This window comes from Carcharhinus amblyrhynchos, chromosome 1 (assembly GCF_965287045.1).
Source record: "Carcharhinus amblyrhynchos chromosome 1, sCarAmb.v2.hapA, whole genome shotgun sequence".
In the NCBI taxonomy this organism is placed as follows: domain Eukaryota; kingdom Metazoa; phylum Chordata; class Chondrichthyes; order Carcharhiniformes; family Carcharhinidae; genus Carcharhinus; species Carcharhinus amblyrhynchos.
The window spans coordinates 90,486,624-90,501,545 of NC_137324.1; the positions used below are offsets into that span (position 1 = coordinate 90,486,624).

At 42.0% G+C, this 14,922-nt stretch overlaps 1 protein-coding gene across 1 annotated transcript in view; it reads left to right on the forward strand.

Annotated features, from left to right (window-relative positions):
* Nucleotides 1-14,922, forward strand: part of arap2 (ArfGAP with RhoGAP domain, ankyrin repeat and PH domain 2) — a 338,594-nt gene that overhangs the window by 198,151 nt on the left and 125,521 nt on the right. Inside the window, exons 14-15 of the mRNA XM_080189086.1 lie at nt 3,037-3,211; nt 4,931-5,062. Of these exons, the coding sequence (XP_080045212.1) occupies nt 3,037-3,211; nt 4,931-5,062 (307 nt within the window). The remainder of the gene's footprint in view (nt 1-3,036; nt 3,212-4,930; nt 5,063-14,922) is intronic.

Consider the following 14,922-nt stretch of genomic DNA (forward strand, 5'->3'; position numbering starts at 1 on the left):
GAAAAATATTGTCCATTCAAGATGGCTCCGGTGCGAGCTGTCCCCAGCATACCCTCGAATTCAATCTTTTATTCTCGTCCTGTTCTCTTAAAATGAATTCTAACTCTTTTAAACTCTCGTATAATGCAATTTTTAAATCTCTTCTGATCTTTCTCTACACCTGAGCTATGACTGTAACACTATATTCTGTACTTTTGCCTTACCACCTCCCCTATGTACTCTATGAACAGTATATTTTGTCTGTATAACACACAATAAATGATACTATTCACTCTATCCCAATACATGTGACAATAATAAATCAAATCAAAAAAGAAATTGAGGAGGAAAGGTTGTTCAGCCTGTTATACCTATCCATATATGGATGATATCTTGTCACTACAGAGACATGGCATGGTGGCACAGTGATTAGCACTGCTGCCTCATAGTGCCAGGGACCCAGGTTCAATTCCGGCCTCGGGTCACTGGCTGTATGGAGTTTGCATATTCTGCCCATGTCTGCGTGGGTTTCCTCTGGGTGTTCCGGTTTCCTCCCACAGTACAAAGATATGCAGGTTAGTTTGGCCTTGCTAAATTGACCCTAGTGTCAGGAGGTTTAGCAGGGGAAGTATGTGGGGTTACGGGAAAAGGGCCTGGGTGGGATTGTAGTCGATGCAGACTCGATGGGCCAAATGGCCGCCTCCTGCACTGTAGGGTTTCTGTGGTTGAAGGAGGGGCAGGATTGACAGCTCAAAATCTGGGGTATAGAGACTTCAGGCTGGGGGCGATGGGCTGTAAAAGATGAGGTAGTGTTGCAGTATTGAACAAGGACTCAATTACTGCTGTAAGAAGGGATGATTTTTTACAAGGTTCCTCAAATTAGACCAAATGGGTAGGACTTAGAAACAAAAAGGGGCAGTTACATTGCTGGGAGCGCGCTATAGGCCCCCAGACAAAGGATAGATATGTAGGCAAATCTCTGAGAATAATAGGGTAATAATAGCAGGGGATTTCAACTTCCCTAGCGCTAACTGGGATTGGCAAAGTGTGAAAGACTTAGAGGAGGTAGAATTCTTAAAGTAAATCCAGGACAGCTTTTTATGCCAATATGTAGAAAGTCCTACCAGAAAGAGAGGTGCTAGACCTAGTTTTGGGCAATGAAGCAGCAAGTGGTAGAATTTTCAGCAGGGGAGCATTTTGATGACAGTGACCATTATTCAGTAGGATTTAACATAGTTATGGAAAGCGATGAAAATGAATTGGAAATAATAGTTCTGAATTGAGTGATGGCCAATTTTAATTGGATAAGCAGGGTCTGACTAAAGTTAACTGGGAGTGCTACTTGTAGGAAAGTTTATACCAGAGCAATGGGATTCATTCAAAAAGGAAATAGAGAGAGTGCAGAGCCAACATATCCCATGGAAGTAAAGGGTGGGAACAGCAAGTCCAGAAAGCCCTGAATGCCAAGGGATATCCAGGGTTGGATAAGGGGACAAAGGGAGGTTTATGGCAGATACCGAGGGCTCAAAACAGCAGAAGCACCAGAAGAGTACAGAAAGTGCAGAGGATTACTTCAAAAAGAAATTAGGAGGGCAAAGATGGGAATGGGAAAAATAAAGGAAAATCCAGAGGTGTTTTATAAGTATGTTAAGGGCAGGCAGATGATCAGAGAAAGAGTAGGACCTATTAGGGATCAATGTGGCAATTTTTGAGTGGAGATGGAAGATGTATGTGATATAAATCAGAGAGGGGCATTGTGATTTACTTGAACAACTTAACATTGAGAGGGAGGAGATTCACAGTTTTAATGGGCCTAAAAGTGGATAAATCCCAGATAAGATGTATCCCAGGCTACTTTGGGAGACAAAGGAGGAGATTGCAGCAGCTCTGACAATTTTCAAATCTTCTCTGGGCACAGGAGAGATGTGAGAGGACTGGAGGACAGATAATGTGGTACCATTATTCAAGTAGGACGAAAGCAGGAAATTACAGGCCAGTGAGTCAAGCTTCAATGGTAGGGAAACTATCAGGAAAAATTCTGAGGGACAGAATTAATCCCCACTTGGGGAAGTGAGGATTAATTAAGGATAGCCAGCATGGTGTTGTCAAAGGGAAATCATGGAGGTGATTCTCTGACCTCGCCGCGCCATTACCAGTTCACACTGATCCCAGAGAATAGCATGTGGGTCTAAAAATCCATTTTGTGCCTGGCGCCAAAATTAGAGTCCCCGGTCCCTTTCTAATGGCACAAACAGGATTGCACCCAGAAAGGACATGAGGCCTCGTAGCATTTTTAATATAGCATTTAAATACACATAGCCCATTCAAATCCTAGCGCACACAAGTCTTCAACCTCCAATAACAGAGAGTATCCCTACTGGTATCCATTAAATTCTATAAATACAGGCCCTGTTGACCCAATCTCACCTCATATGTCAATCCTGCATTCTCAGGAATCAGACTGGTGAACCTTTGCTACACTCCCTCTCTGGCAAGTGTATCCTTAGATAAGAAAATTGCAACTGCACCAAATTCTCCAGGGGTGATCTCACCAAGGCCCTGAACAGCTGCAGTAAGGCATTCTTCCTCCTGTTATCAAATCCTCTTGCAATGAAAGCCAACATATCATTTGCCTTCCTAACTGCTTGCCATATCTACATGCTTGCTTTCTGTGATGGGTGTAGGAGGACACTCAGGTCCCTTTGTCAATCGACATTTCCCAATCTAGCACCATTTAAATGATACTCTGCTATTCATCAGGTGAACTCCCACTCACCTGATGAAGGGGCAGCGCACTGAAAGCTAGTGGCTTATGCTATCAAATAAACCTGTTGGATTTTAACCTGGTGTTGTGAGACTTCTTATTGTGTTTACTCCAATCCAACGCCGCTATCTCCACATCATGTGTACTGAATGCTCAGAGCTCTGGTTAACAAGTGTAGTATTTTGACATATAGAAGTGGTCTATGTGTGATCTTGATTTAACTTTATCCTGTTGTTATGCTATCCTATACTTCTCTTCGCTATAATGTCTTCCACCTTTTTGTGCGCATATAGGCTCTATGTCAAGCAGTGATGAAACAAGATATCTTGGAGACTATGTCACTTGTTTTCAATGGGGCAGACGTCATGTGTGCAACAGGAGAACCTACTCATTGTACCCCTTACTTGTTGGCACAGAAGGCTGGCCAACGATTGCAAATGGAGTTTCTGTTTCATAATAAACTCTCAGGTAAAGCTTTGTTTGTAGGATATTACCGGAACTGCCTATACTTTGAAAGTGACAATATACTTCAGGGAATATCAATCTTTAAACATGTTTGTTGATCAATATTTCAAAGAGCTTTTAAAATGCGACATATTGACAAAGAAATGTCCCCTGTTTCTTCTAACGGGTCTTGTATAATTAGCAAGGTTTGAACTTTCCATAACTAACTTAACTATTTGAAGGGGAATGGCTCTGATAAGTAAACCGATCAAGAAACTAAGGGTTGAGTCATATTTCCCCAAAATAAGTGAGGTGAAGACATGCTAGAGGTGAAAATGCAAAAATATTCGGAACAGGAACCACTCTTGACCCTGCTCATTTTTAGTTGTAATGGAGGTGGGACAAGGAGCAGGCAGCTGATCTGCTCATGCCTAAAATCCAGATCTAAGCTCTGAAGGTAGCTGTAGAATTGATTGCGTTTGTTAACAGGAAAACACTGCACTGAGGGCAAAAATGCATTTCCTTCCACAGAATGCAGACTGAGACTTTTGGATCTTTGGCTTTTGATCAAGGCTCTCAATTATTATTCTGATTTTAACCACAGGTGGCTGGGCTTCCTGTGCCTCAACAGCACAAAAATGGGTTTGAATTCATGAGGTAACTCCCTCTACAGCACGCCCATTGGTAAGGGTGGGGAGCAGGAGTGATTCCTTTGGACTTTACAAATTACCCACTAAACCCACCAGGTACTTCTTAGCTCCTGTTTCCAGGCCAATTACCACCCACTTCCCTCTACTCACCCCCTACCATTGGCAGTGACCTTGTGGAGCAGGTAGCCTCCAACTGTCAATCAGGCTGCCTGTGGGCTGGAACTTCAGTTAAAGAAGCCCTGCTGTCCATTCGGGAAACCCATTCTTTCTGTTCTCCTGACATAAAAACTCCCCCCCCCCCACCCCGCGCCCAGCCACCCCTTTCTCCCCATCAAATATAGGGCCTGCGTCCAGGCTGACATCCAACCATAAAGCGCTGAAGGCAGCTGTAGAATTGATTGCATTTGTTAATAGGAATCCATTGCACTGAGGGCAAGAATACATGTCCTTTTACAGAACACCGACAGAGTACCTTTGGATCTTTGGCTTCTGGTCATTTAACAAAAATAAATTCCTGGGTAGCTTTAATCATACTCTTTTGCATCTTTCCCTACATCAAAAAGCCTATAATCTTTGGATGCATTTCAATTTTGGGGCTTAACAGTAAGTGTTTATTTTTAATAGCTATTTATTTCACACCATCATTTTTATACTGCAAAGCATCACCTTTCAACCCATGCTAGTTTTCTAATCCTAAGATCGTATACTCAAAACCGGCAAGAGAGGACTGACTTAGATTGATGGTGAGGGGGTTCAGTCTGTGCCAACCACTGTTACTCTGTGCTGAAGTTTTCCTGTAGGAGTCCAGGAGTTTTAATAACACGAGCAATGAAATTTCAACATAGGGATGGAAGTGTTTTCACATAAGCTGTTCCTGCTCAGAAGTGGGTAAATAATTTGAATTTAACTCAGTTGCAAATATTACCTGTGGGGAAGAATCTTAACTTTGATTCTATTTGCAAATACAGGACCCACAGTAATGTATCCTTGATGAGAAGATTTATAAAGGTTAACAATTCAAGACATTTAGAAAGACCTTTAATAAGAATATGAGTCTGTTCTTGAACACTGTTTATCTGCTGTTTATTCACAGTAGTTCCAAAGATTGATGCATTGTCTAAAGCCGGCACCCATTCTAATAACTCTCCGTCCAGCTTTCTGTGTGGTTTTCTGTACAAGGCTATCAGCACTACAAAAACAGTAACTGAGAAAAGATTGAAGGAAGGTAGGTAATGTTTTGTTCAAGTAATGGTATCTTTATTTTAGCAAGTAACTTAGTTGCTTAATATTAGGACATATACTGAGCTTAACTACAGCTGAATGTCAGGGAGCTGGCACCAGAACTGGTTTGGTTAGCCAAATGCGCTCTGTCTGTGCTGTAATTTTTATGGATTCTTTAATTGAATGTGGTTTGTGATGGAGATAATATTATGATTCAGTTTGTTCAAATTAAATTGTGCCCCTTGGCCTTGATCCTGTACTAGTGCACTCAAATTCAGGTCAGGAAAAACAATGGGAAATATTTGAGTACCTGAATATCTCCTCTTAGTTCTTGATTCTCCCTCTATTTTGGAGTCAGTGGTGATACCCTTATCTCCCTTATCTTTTCTTCGTGTGTGTGTATACATGGTAAACCAATAGATGTTGATCGATCACACAAACATGGTTGCAGATGGGATCAGTAGTTTTATAATGGGCAAATTATGCTCTAATTTGTCCTACCTTGCAGCAGCTGATAAGAATGTCTAGAAATGGACGTTCACCAAATTGACGTGCAGAGGATGAAGAGCCTCTGAAGTTGCAAAATCGTCTGGTTTAAATTAAAGTTACGGGGATGCAAGTTCAAGGTGAAGGGCTGGAGGTTTAAGGGGGAAGATGGAAAAACTTCTTTACCCAGAGGATGGTAACAGTCAGGGATGCACTGACTGGGAGAGTGGTGGAGGTGGGTTTTGTCACATCCTTTAAAAAGTACCTGGGTGAGCACTTGGCACATCATAATATTCAAGGCTATGGCCCAGGTGCTGGCAAATGGGATTAGGTGGGAGGACAGGTGTTACACACGTGTCAGTAGAGACTTGCTGGGCTGAAGGGTCTCTTTTGCACAATGTAATTCTATGATTCTTAACTGAGGAAACCAAGAATTTCAATGATGTGATCTGTGTAATATCCACTCATATCTGCTTGAGGTTTGCTGATGCAATGAAACATGGATCCTTTCTCTACCAACTTTATTCCTCCTTACCTGATTGGTTTGATGAATTTCTGCAATGAGGAGTTACGCCAGGCAGACCTGTGCGAAGGCTATGCATTCTCCTCATGTCTCCATGGGTTTCCTCCCACAAGCCAAAAGACATACATTGGCCATGCTAAATTCTCCCTCAGTGTATGTGAACAGGCGCCAGTGTGGTGACTAGGGGATTTTCACAGTAACTTCATGAAAGTCTTCTTGTGACACTAATAAATAAACTTAATACTTAAACTCTATTGGGATGTTCCAAATATTGGCCCTGATTTATGCTAAGTTGGTTTATCTTGGGGTTATACATTATCTGCTTCAACGTTCCTGGGATAGGGAGAAGATAATAGCCAAGGTTAGGTGTTGATCATTTTCCAGAAATCCCTATTGAGAATGAACCTTTGTGGATTTGAGGAAAGGTGAGTGTTGTGCCTGGTTCATGCATAAAAAACTACTAGCCACTTGTACAAAGCCCTGAAGGAATACCTGCACCCAAAAAATTTTGTCTGTTCCCATCCCCACCCTACACCCTCCACCAGCAAGCAATTTAGGGTCGAAGAGTAAATTACTCAGGGTGGGGGCTGGGGCCTGGGGCATGGAAATGATAGAAAGGGTACATTTAAAAAAAAGATATAATTTAGTTTTAGTACTGATCTAATACCTGTCCTACTTGTCACTTCTCTTCAAAGAAGAATGAAGATATTGGCAGAGGCTTGAAAATTGTGGTATCTGATGTAAATGGTAGGGAGTGTGGAGTGAGTGGAAGAAGGCAAGTCATTTGTTGTGCACCTGCTTCAGGTTGTTTTGTGTCTACATATTTTCTCCTATAATTCCAAAGTAATTTGGAAGTGTAGGAATGAATGCTTAACCTCTAATCTTAGTTCAAGTTTATTTATTAGTGTCACAAGTTGGCTTAGATTAATACTGCAATGAAGTTACTGTGAAAATTCCCTAGTCGCCACACTCCAGCACCTCCTCTTGTCACTGAGGGAGAATTTAGCACAGCCAATGCAGCTAACCAGCACATCCTTTAGACTGTGAGAGGAAACCAGAGCACCAGGAGGGAACACACGCAGATGCGGGGAGAAGGTGAAGACTACACACAGACAATAACCCAAGCCAGGAATTGATCCCAGGTCCTGAGCACTGTGAGGCAGCAGTGTTAACAACTGTGCCACCTTGCCATCCCAACAAATGAATCACAAAAATATTACTGGTTTGTTCTCCAGGACACAATTAAAATCTTGAGCTTGAAAAATATTGCTGCTGCTCCAACATTGTTTGGCTTTTACTGTTACTTTTATTTTCATTGATGTTGAATCTTTTTCAAGAAAACCTGTCATCTTCCTTTTTGCAAGTCTTTCACTGAATCCAGTGTATTGTAAGATTGGTGCCCCTGTGCTTTGTTAGATCTATCCAAGCGTCTGTACTTTTGCTTCAACATACTGTTGGCATATTCAGCTCTGCTAGCTGTGCATTCCTCATTATATCTTTGTTCATCTTGTGTTTACAGCTGTCTCAAATGGCTTATGAGCTGAGATTGCATATCCTTGGCCATCTAAGAGCCATTTGCCTAGCCCTCTTTCACCTTCAAATAAGGCTGGAAGTGCCATAAGTGAAGTCATTTACCGGTGTAATATTCACATACGTAATCTTGCTCATTTCATCATATTAAGGCAATGACGAAGTACACTCCCCAGTTTATCATGTTTGTGAAATAGGGGCCAATATGGTCACACATTTGCCATCACTGATGTTTTCTGCTTGGGAGAAACCTGCCATTTTGAAAAAAAAATGTGCCACGCACTTGCAAGCTTCCCCTGATGCTTTTCTGTGGGGAGCATTCTGTTAGCATTCGCCCTGCTTAACAACTCATTCTGTCACTTGTCATAGGCATTGGTGAACTGTTGATTGATTTTGATATGAATATCCTTTGAAGGTGTTTGGAGTGGTCAAGTAGCACAAGAGTTCAAGGCTGTCTGCCAACTTCACAGCCAAAGGCAGAGCAGTGGCTGTCATCAATCTTGTTTGAGATGTCAGGCTGAAGGAAATGGCATAACTCTTGTGACTGCCTTCCTGACGATGGGGAGTTGACAAAGGCAAATGTTTTTGGACAAGCCCAAGTAGCTGTGTTTGGCCTGTAGGCAAAGCAACTTGGGCTGGGGCAGGTGCAGACAGTTTGCACATTGTGGAAGTGACTTGTCCTTTTTTCAATCTGCATTTCCTCATCTTCCTACTATATGACAAGCAGAGAGAAAAACGTACCCGAGTCAGCCCTACAGTATGAATTTACTGGCAGCACTGAAATTGAGCTTCTAAAAATACAGACATAAAACCTCTGCAAAAATATACAATAACTAAGGCAAGATCAATATAGAAGAAGCTTATGTAAAGCATTGTATAAGCTTATATAAAAATGTTTTCCAAGAGGACAAACTATAAGAAGAAAAACCATGACACACGTTTAAGATAGCAAAGAGAATGCAAGTCTTTCACTTACTGATCTGAGCTTCTGATCTGCAGCCAGATACTCACGAACACTCTCCAATCTGCAAAGCCCCTGACCAAACAGTTAAACTGTGCGTCCTGAACTCTTTTACATTGCAATTAGGCCATTCATCTTAAAGGGACAGTCAAAAAACTGATGACAGCGGGGAAGAAGCTGTTCTTGAGTCGGTTGGTACATGACCTCAGACTTTTGTATCTTTTTCCTGATGGACGAAGGTGGAAGAGAGAATGTCCGAGGTGGATGGTGTCCTTAACTATGCTGGCTGCTTTTCCAAGACAGTGGGAAGTGTAGCCAGAGTCAGTGGATGGGAGGGTGGTTTAAGTGATGGACTGGGCTACATTCACGACCCTGTGTAGTTTCTTGCAGTTTTGGTCAGAACAGGAGCCATACCAAGTTGTGATTTATCTGGAAAGGATGCTTCCTATGGTGTATTTGTTCTAGCTTGTACCTGGTCTTGTTGATACACCACCCTTTGCTCAATCACCAGCATTGGCTCTTGGTTAAGCAATGCCTTGATTTTTAAAGTTTTCGTTCTTATTTATCTTCCTCTCCCTATCTCGGTAACAATCTTCTGCACTCTCCCACCACTCCAATCTCTGACACCTCCTTCAACTTCTGCAATCCTTCCTATCTGTGTAACCTCCTTCTGCGCTCCCCAACAACCCAATCTCTGTCACCTCTTCAACCCCTACAACCCTCCCTATCCCTGTAACCTCCACCCCTACAAATTATGGCGATGCCTGTACTCCTCTAATTCTGCCACCTTGAGCATTCCCGATTTAATCATTCCAAACATTAGTGGGTGTGTCTCCAGCTGCTTTGTCACTAAGCTTTGGAATTCCCCCATCACTCCATTAACCTCTCCACCTGAACACATCTTTCCTCAATTATGACAGCCTGTAAAACCTTCCTTTTTGACAGACCCTTTGCTCACCTTCCCAGCTTATAGACTCTCAGAGGTTTACAGCATGGAAACAGGCCCTTTGACACAAATTGTCCATGCCACCCAGTTTTTACCCATAAGCTAGTCCCATTTGCCCGCATTTGGCCCATATCCTCTATACCCATCTTATTCACGTAACTGTATAATTGCTTTTTAAAAGACAAAATTGTACCCACCTCTACTACTACCTCTGGCAGCTCGTTCCAGACACTCACCATCTTCTTGAATGAAAACATTGTCCCTCTGGACCATTTTGTACCTCTCTCCTTCTGCTTAATCCTGTCACCTCTAGTTTTATACTCCCCTACCTTTGGGAAAAGATGTTGACTATCTTACCTTATTTATGTCCCTCATTATTTTATCGATCTCTATAAGATCGCTCCTAAGTCCAGGGAAAGAAGTCCCAGTCTATCCAGATTCGTCTTATAACTTGCATGTATTTCAGAGTGAAATGTTTTAGCTGCTGAAAGGATTGGCAGGTTCCCTGTCAAACTGTCACCAATGCCCTCTGTAGCTGAGAGATTTTCAGGGAAGTTCCAAAGCCTCTGTTGCTTGTCTACTCAGTACTACAATTAAAGGAAATTCATCTATCTTTGTCACAAGTTACCAGGAAATTGTAACAGGTGTTTCTTCATGTGCCTGCAGCTTTGAGTAAAACTGGCTTCTGCAGTGATTATATCTACAAGCCATTGCTTTCTTTCTGATGATATCGAATATAATTTCACAAACTGTAACCTTCCATGGCACTCCCAAGTTTTGTGAAAGGATTCAACTGATTTCATCTGTTCAGTGACATTGAATTGAAATTGTAGCACGTGTGGTTTAGAAAATAGATTAATTCTGCCTCACTTGTTATTTCCATTATGTTTGAAGAAAGACATTAGTGTCACATGTTGTAGCTTATATTCTGCAATCAAATCTTTACCACCCAATGGATTCCCTGATGCTTTGACCTTTTAAACCTTGGATGTGAGTTTCACCTTTTTAGTTGGACGTATACATACCTGGAAATATTTTGTATTAGGTTTCCATTGCCATTTTTTATTTCTTCAAGAGATGTTGCAAAGGTCAGAGCTTGGTGCTCATTCTTAAGTGTCCCTGAGATGGTGGTGATGGTGCACCGCCTTCTTGGATCACTGCAGTCTGGACGTGAAGGTATTCTGGTAGCACTGTAAAGGGGGAGAGTTCCAGGATTTTGATCAAGTGACATTGAAGGGACAACTTCAAAATCAGAATGGTACATGAAATTGGAAGGAAACTTACAACCTGTGGTGTTCCCCAAGCAGCTGCTGTTTTTGTTGTTCAAGATAGCAGCAGCCATGTGTTGTGTTCGAAGAAGCTTCGGTGAGTTAGTGTTTTGCATCTTGTCAATTACATTGCAGTCAGTGTGCCGGTGTTAGAAAGTGTGACTGTTTAAGGCAGTGGATTTTACAAGCCCAGGCAAGTCGTAGGGGTTACAGATAGTGTGACATGAACCCAAGATCCCGGTTGAGGCCATCCTCATGTGTGCAGAACTTGGCAATCAGTTTTTGCTTGGCAATTCTGTGTTGTGTCATGAAGGCTGCCTTGGAGAACATTTACCCGAAGATGAGAGGTTGAATCCCGTGACTGTTGAAGTGTTCCCAACTGGAAGGGAACATTCCTGCCTGGTGATTGTCGAGTGGTATTCATTCATCTGTTGTTGTAGTGTCTGCATGGTTACTGCTGTTGCCACAGTATTTGTTTGACTGGTTCAGTTAAGTTTCTGGGAAATGGTGACTCACAGGATCATAAATGAGGGAATTCTATGATAATAGGTTTAAATGTTGAGGAGGAATGGTTAAATGAACTCGGGTTGGAGGTGGTCATTGCCTGGCACTTAAGTAGCATATGTTATTTTCCACATATCAGCCAAAAGCTGAATGTTGTCCAGATATTCCTGCACGTGGATTGTTACAATATTAGAGAAGCAGCAAATGGTACTGAACATGGTGCAATTATCAATGAACATCCCATTTTGACCTTATTTTGGGAGGAAGATCATTGATGAAGCAGTTCAAGATGGTTGGGTCCTAGATATTATCTGGCGCTCCCCCGTCTGGCGCCCTCCCCCCCTTCTGGGTCCCCCCCCCCCCCTTTTGTGCCCCCCCTGTCGTGCCCTCCCCCGGCTCCCCTCTGGCACTGCCTCCTCTGCACCCCCCCGGCTCCGCCTGAAAGGGTGGTGGAGGCAGATTTGATCAAGATACTCCAAAGGAAATTGGGTTGCCATTTGAAAAGAATAAATGTGCAATGTTATGTGGATAAGGCAGGGGAATGGGACTAGGTAGAATACTCTTTTAGACAATCGATGCAAACTTGATCGGCCAAATGGTCTCCTTTTGCACTGTAAATATTCTCTGATTTTTATGTATCATTGCAACATAACTTCACCCCTACTGTGGTGTGAGAAGCAAAGATTGCAAAATTTAGATTATTAATACAGAGTTAAGGCAGCCCCCGTCGTCCATGAACATTACCCACTGCGTAATCAAACCTGACACTGAAATACAGATCTAGTGAGTGACGCATAGTTATTTTTGAGATGAATATTAAACTGATACTTTGTCTGCTGGATTCTGGGATCCGACAATGAAGGAGTTCTAGAAATCCTCCTGTGTCTTGGTTGACATTCTATGCTCAACCAACACAGCCAGAAGCAGAGTATCCAGATGGGGCCTTGCTTTGTATAAATGTGCTGCTACATTGGCCTGAGTAGTGACAACTGTACTTCAGTCAATTATCCATCTGTATAAAGTAGTTAAGGATGCCCTGAGTGTGTAATTGCAAGTTCTTTATTGTCCAGCTAGAGTTAACAATAGTGAAGCTAAAAGCAGATGAGGGAGATATTTTTGGATAAGAAAGAAAAGTTTCTTAGAAACACAGAAATGAGAAGCAAATATAGGCCACTTGGCCCTTCGAGCATGCTCTGCCATTCATCTTGATCGTGGCTGATCATTGATTTCAATATCCTCATCCGTCCTCTCTCCCCCCCCCCCCCCCCCATATCCCTTGATCCCTTTAGCCACAAGTACTATATCTTAATTTCTTCTTGAAATCAGACAATGTTTTGGCCTCAATTACATTCTGTGATAGTGAATTCCAGGCATTCACCACCCTTGGATGAAGACATAAGAACATACATAAGAACATAAGAAATAGGAGCAGGAGTAGGCCATCTAGCCCTTCGAGCCTGCCCCGCCATTCAATAAGATCATGGCTGATCTGTCGTGGCTCAGTTCCACATTCCCGCCCTCTCCCCATAACCCTTAACCCCTCGCTTATCAAAAACCCATCAACCTGCGTCTTAAAAATATTTAGCAAGGCAGCCTCCACCACTTCAACGGGCAGAGAATTCCAGAGATTCACCACCCTTTGAGTGAAGAAGTTCCTCCTCAACTCCGTTCTAAACCGCCCCCCCCTTTATCTTGAGGCTGTGCCCCCTAGTCCTACTGTCCTTTCTGAGCGGGAAGAGTCTCTCCACCTCTATCCTATCCATCCCATTCATCATCTTATATGTCTCAATGAGATCCCCCCTCATTCTTCTAAACTCTAACAATTACAAGCCTAGTTTATTCAGCCTCTCCTCATAGCTCAACCCCCTCAACTCCGGCATCAGCCTAGTAAACCTCCTCTGCACTCCCTCCAAGGCCAAAATATCCTTGCGTAAGTGCGGCGACCAAAACTATACACAGTCTCCTTACCTCTGTTCTAAAATATTTACCCCTTATTCTCAAACTATGACCCTTAGTTCTGGACCATTGGGAACATTCTTTCTGAATCTACCTTGTGTGGTACTTGTGTGGTATTAATTGAAGGAAAAGTTCCATTGTTTTTCTGATACTAAATTCATGGACCATTATTAGTACCATTTACAGGTGAATTGACAACTTAATAGTAAAGACTACTTCACAAGAGTTTTTCCAGATCACACTTGTGCATTTGCCACTAGCTGTCTGTCAGCATAACTCTTGCACGATATTATGAATTAATTGATGGTAGTTAACTTTTTAGTTTTGATGGGCATTAAGATTCTTGAAGGAAAGCATGGATATAGTTTTTCAAAAAGATAACGTCCAGCTTTCAAGACATGGATGAATTCCCACGATCCAGTGCATCTGGTTAAGAACCATGGTTATGGAGCATTTCTCAAGGAATCTTAGGCGTTTACCAGGGATTTCCCCGATAAATGTGAACATGTGGCCGGGAGATCACTACTGCTCACTGGTAGTATGCGATGGAATCTCCCTAAGTTCTAGAGGATCCAAGTTCAATAAACCAGGAATCTAAAGCTGAACTTGAAAAGACCAAAGGAGCCCATCATTCCAGTATGTGAGAAGACAGTCAGAATGGGACATAATTGCAATAAATTAAGTATATGATTTGGGTAAGGTTGGGTATGATTTTACTGTAATAGAAGGCAGACCGATGGGACCACAGGCCAAAAGTATAAATTTGTGAAATAGAAACTTAGATTAGATATCATAAAGGTCTTTTCATTAAAAAGATGTTCATTGTGTGGGCTGTTATTTCCAGGTAGGGTCATGTAGACCTGAGCCTAAATTTTTTATTGTTTCACATTAATATTAGAATTCATTCATGCAGCCTGAAAATGTACATTTTGGGACAGAGTTTGATACCAAGCTGAGATATTAGAGGGATTAACTTTAATGGACTTTTCTTGTTCTATCCTTCTCCAATCTTCAAATGTATGGCCATAGATAGGTTAACTGATAAGCTGACATTGAAAGAAAGGCATGAAAGAGACTGTAGAAACAAGGCAGAAACTTTTTTTTCAGTGTAGTAGAAAATCCAACATCCTGTAACAGATGTTAATCAGATATTATGGTCCAGTATTTCTGCCTGTCCTTTCCTCTGCATCCCCAGTTCTTCACATTGAATGCAAGTGCTATGACTAACTGTGAAGCTAGGACATAGTGTGCAGAGATTGCTGGAAATGCCTAAGACCTCTGCAGCAGTACTCCATCCTCATGTTGGCTTCCTAGCCTCCATTAGACTAGGACGCTGAATTCCCGTGCACACTGACACCAAGGCTGGAAATACAATTATAGTCAATGGGGCATCTGCACATCCTGTCAGAGCTGCACTCAGTGGAGAGGGAATGAAGATTGGTTGGGTTTTTTGGGCGGTTACACTGAAAACTTAGGCTATTAAATAAAGATATTCAAACCTTCATATTCATAAGCTTGGTAATTGTGAAGGATTGAACCACTTTCCAAAGTTGCTTGTGTTTCCTTGAAATTTTCATTTTAGGTCACAAACTCAGTTGGTTGTTGGAAAGAAATGAATAACGTATAAGAGATGCTTTCTGACCTATTTTATTAATGTTCAAAACTATGCCAACATGTTACATACATGAGG